The sequence below is a fragment of the Mugil cephalus genome, chromosome 1 (genome assembly GCF_022458985.1).
Source record: "Mugil cephalus isolate CIBA_MC_2020 chromosome 1, CIBA_Mcephalus_1.1, whole genome shotgun sequence".
Classification (NCBI taxonomy): Eukaryota; Metazoa; Chordata; class Actinopteri; order Mugiliformes; family Mugilidae; genus Mugil; species Mugil cephalus.
In genome coordinates this window covers 31,806,028-31,810,965 of record NC_061770.1, presented here as the reverse complement: position 1 = coordinate 31,810,965, position 4,938 = coordinate 31,806,028, and the positions used below count along the sequence as shown (strand labels likewise).

General features: G+C 42.9%; 1 protein-coding gene across 1 annotated transcript; it reads right to left on the bottom strand.

Annotated features, from left to right (window-relative positions):
- Positions 1-2,971: 2,971 nt before the first annotated feature.
- Positions 2,972-4,312, bottom strand: LOC125006055. Its single transcript, XM_047581801.1, has one exon. It carries the CDS (start codon positions 3,917-3,919, stop codon positions 2,972-2,974), a length of 948 nt encoding a protein of 315 aa, XP_047437757.1. The 5' UTR covers positions 3,920-4,312.
- Positions 4,313-4,938: the final 626 nt, after the last annotated feature.

The window sequence follows — 4,938 nt, the reverse complement described above, 5'->3', positions numbered from 1 at the left end:
GGTTGGATAAATTTAAACAGTGAATATTGAAATACAGTTTATGTGTGGACATGTTTTCTCACTGACACGAAAGATATTAAAAAAAAATGAAGGGGTCCTCACACACTCCTGACTGAGTTTGACCCTCGTCCATGTTGAGTTGAGACTCACTCTAACTCTAACAATAGTGAAACAGATTCTACAAAATCTGTAGGACTAGTTCATTAAAATACAATGCTAGAAAATGTACAAAATGACAGACTTCCTATGGTGTTTAGAGCATGGACCCAAGAGAAATATTTGTACGTCTTGGATGATTTCATACAGATAGTTTTCAGACAGGGCCATAAATTTCTGCATGGCCCTGCACAAGACCCATAAAACATAAACATGAAACCCAAATACATTTGTGAGTAAAGCTTCATGAGTTTTGAACAACAAAACACTCAAATTCAGCACAACACAGACAAAAAAGATTGATATCTCCAACTGCATATCAAATGTTCTTATGGCTTCATGTGATCACATTTGTGGATCATTGGGGTTGCAGGGGTTGCTAGAGTTGGGCGAGAGGTGGGGTACACTCTGGACAGGTCGCCAGCTAACTGACACAGAGATAAACAACCATTCACACGCACACCTAGGGTCACTTTAGAGTCACTAATCAGCCTAGCGAGCATGTCTTTGGAGGTGGGAGGAAACCGGAGTACCCGGAGAAAACCCACGCAGACAAAGGGAGAACATGCAAACTCCACCCAGAAAGGCCTGAGCTGGACCCTGACCTTCTCACTGGGAGGCATCGGTGCTAACCAAATAGCCGCTGTGCTGCCCAAGAAAGGTAAAACCATCCCTGAATGTGGCCACATAAATACATTCTATACTCTGGACTTTGACTCCTGTCAAACATGTAACAGTTCAGCAACATGTGTATGTGAATTATGTCAACGTCCTGTTTTTGGGGGAACTCTAAAGTTTGAGGTGATTTAACGTCCAGACCCTGTGACAGAGACTCAAGTTTTAATACGTTTTTAACCAACATTTTTAACCATTTTATAACCATCTCTACAGTGTGTTGCTAAAATGTGATGTACATTAGTTTCTTACTCTAGGAGGAGTTCATTAAAGTACAATGTTGGAAAATGTTTTTTAAAGATGTCTAACTACATGTTGGTTGGACTGTTCCTGAACTGTGGTGAGCATATTAAACTGCATTTTTTTCAAAGTAAAATGACTGACTTACCGTTGGTTTTAGTTAGTTTTAGTTCAGTTATCATCTTTATTGCAATTTCTAACGAACTCATTATATGACTTTGATGTGTTGGATGACATTTGTTACATCAAACTGGGAATAGAATTTGCTCAAATTATTGTGAAGCACTTCAACTGCTGAATTTTTATGTTTCTTTTGTGTTAACATCATCAATCTCATGGTAAATCTCACTGAGTATTTATACATATCCACTCCACTGCACACCAAATCTTACTTTGGCAATTGTGACTTTATTTCTGAGAATTTGCTAAAATGAAATAAACATCCCCAAAATATGAGCAATGGACAAGGAACACATATGCTCAACTTGACCTTGTCTACCAGACCAGATCATACTGTCACTGGATGTAAACATGGCTAAACATGCCGCTAACATTAGATTAGCTATAGAAGTTCAATTCAATTCAATTCAGTTTTATTTATATAGCGCCAATAACAATACAAATCGTCTCAAGACGCTTCACAAAAACCAGCCTGCAACCTCCAGAGCAAACCTGAGGGCGACGGTGGCAAGGAAAAACTCCCTTTTAACAGGAAGAAACCTTGGGCAGAACCCAGCTCATATGGAAGGACCCATCTGCTGAAGGCCCGCCGTAGAGAAACAGAGAAGATAGAGAGAAAAGAAGAGCAGGAGAAACAAGATAAACAAATTTCTGTCATAGATACATACATCAAGCCAAAGGAAACATATAGGGTCTAGTAATATAACACATAGCTGATGATCTGTGACAGTTTGTGAGTATAACAGGAATTATGGGCAGGTTGGTGAATTGTTCATCTAGGTAGGAGTGAACAACTGGAGGAGGCCATGATGACTGGGACAGATGTAGTTTATGGAGCTCCACAGGTCTGATACACAGCACTCCAGACCATGAAGACTGGGCTGGTTGATGAGGCCACGGCAGCAGATGTAGCTTAGAACTCCACAGGTCAGATATTCAGCACTCCAGACCAGAGACCCTCACAAGATGATGGAGGGGGAGGGGAGCGGAGGGGAGAGAGTAAGACACAGTGGTTAGTGTAGTGTTCTGTTGCAGAGTGTAGCAACTCTGGTTAAACACCAAGCTAAACCTTTGCCAATGAACACAGGAGTCCGGGTAGAGTTGACTTTTTACTCTCTCGCTTCATTTGACAAGTGGTGAAAACTGTATTTAAAAGAAATACAAAAATAGAAAATTATCTATATATACGTGAATATTGCCTCATGAAACAACTCAAAATATTAATTTACATCGCTGTATGTACCTTGAGCGACATAAATTATCATAAGAAGAATGCTCCTTTAACATGTACAAAATGATGTTTCTAAATTACAAATGAAATGTAAGTTTTTAACAATTACCACTATTTATGCTTCTTAACATTTTTATCATGAAATATATGCACTTACGGCGTTGCCTGAACAATGTTTCCAAGTGGAAGATATAGAGATATGGATAGGCCTCAGAGCCTGAACAGCATGTCAGTTTTCCCTCTCAGAGCAACCAGGAAGAGAACGTAAACAAGGAAGTGATGTTGCTAGCATGTCTGCCTTCAAAATAAAAGCTTCTCAAACTATTTTAACGTTTTTACTATATTTATAACTGAAACATATGTAAATTTATACTTTTAAAGCAAACAATAAAGATTATTGACATAAATGCCTTAGAGGCATCAAACTCCCCATCTGGCCTATGTGAGGCCACTATGAACTTGAAGGAGTCTAAAACAACAGTCCTTGTATCAGTCTTTAGGCATCAGAAGAACCACTTCTGCAACTGGCCTGAGGAAGGCTTTGGCATCGCCTTGGTCGGTCGTTTTTATCTCAACCTTTCTTACATATCCATCCTTCCCAGGAAATGTTGCTGTGACTATGGCCATGGGCCAACAGTTGCGGACAGTCTGTTTGTCCCTGAGGAGAACCAGGTCCCCTACTTGAAGGTTTTTGCGTGGCACTGTCCATTTTTGTCTTTGTTGTAAGGATGGTAAGTATTCTCTGCTCCAACTGTTCCAAAACTGGTTTGCGAGAGCTTGAACTTGCCTCCATTGTTTTGTGTAGAGGTCCTTGTCTGTGAAATCCCCAGGAGGAGGTGGAACTCCTGATTTCTGTGTGAGGAGCATGGCTGGTGAAAGAATGAAAGGTTGTTGTGGGTCTGTAGACACAGGTAGGAGTGGACGTGCATTGATGATAGCTGTGATTTCTGCCATTAGCGTTGACAGCACCTCATGGGTTAGGCGACTTTTTTGCTGCAAGAGCATTGAATCAAGGATTCTCCTGGCAACACCGATCATCCGTTCCCACAAGCCTCCCATGTGGGAAGCATGTGGAGGTCTGAAGTTCCAGCTACATCCTTGTTTGCTGAGGTACCTCTGCACAGTATTGTCCATCTCCAACTCCTTGCTAGCTCCAATGAAGTTAGTCCCGCAATCAGACTGGAGTTGTCTTGCAGGGCCTCTTAGTGCGAAGAAACGCCTGAGAGCGTTAATGCAGCTGGACGCATCCATAGACTCAATCAGTTCGATGTGGACAGCTCTTGAACTCAAACAACTGAACATTATGGTCCACCGTTTGCTCTCCGCTTGTCCTCCTCTGGTGCGTCTGGTTACAATGGACCAAGGTCCGAAGACGTCAAGTCCAACATACGTGAAAGGAGGGCAGACCTTGAGACGTTCTGGCGGTAGGTCAGCCATACGTTGTTCTTCCAGTCTCCCACGCAGCTTCCGGCAGATTATGCATTTGTGGAGGACAGAATTGATCAGTTGCTTACCACCCAAAATCCACAGCCCAGCTGCCCTTACTGCGCCTTCTGTGAGATGTCGGCCCTGATGCTTCACCTGCTCATGGTGATGTCGTACAAGCAGTAAGGAAATGTGACTGTCCTTGGCTAGGATTACTGGGTTCTTTTCTTCAGATGTAAGCTGAGAGTGTTTCAGTCTGCCTCCAACACAGATGAGATTACCCTCTAAGGTTGGACTGAGCTTATGCAAAGGGCTGTTTGTGGCCACCACTTTGTTTGCTTGGATTGCTGACAATTCTGTTGCAAAGGCTGACCTTTGTGCTGCTTCCAGAATTACATCTTTCGCTTGAGCCATTTCATCCACAGTACGAGGTAAGTGACATATGTGCCATCCTGAGCACCTGTTGTTTAGGTTGGAATGTTTGTGGGAAACTTGCCAAATGGATAAGGAACGCCACTGCTCGCAGTAGAGAGATGAAGGTGGAAAAGCGCTGAAAGCGGTCGGAGTTGAGCACAGATTCCTCCAGGTGAGTAGTGTAGGTGCGTACCTGTGGTCGAATCTCTGAGTCTTTTTCTGGTTCGATGAGCTCAAACGTCTCACTTGTTTGTGTTGTTTCTGCAGATGGTTGATACAGGAATGAAGGTCCAGTGAACCAGGAACTCTGTGCAAGACAGGATGCAGGTAAGGATCTGGACGCATGATCTGCAGGGTTTTCTTCCGTGCGTACATAATGCCATTGTTCTGGTTTGGAAGATTGTCGGATACGTTGAACTCCGTTGTGGACATAGGTGTAGAAGCGTTTTGACACATTATTAATGTACCCAAGGACCACCTTGCTGTCCGTGTAGAATCTGATAGCATCCAATTTCACATCTAGCTCTTCTCGGATGAGGTCTGCCATTTCTACTGCAAGGACAGCAGCACAGAGTTCGAGCCTTGGGATTGTGGGTTCGGATTGAGGTGCTAGTTTG

Excerpts from the sequence above, each read along its gene's own strand:
- LOC125006055 (XM_047581801.1), bottom strand. The coding sequence starts at position 3,919 with ATGGCTGACCTACCGCCAGAACGTCTCAAGGTCTGCCCTCCTTTCACG.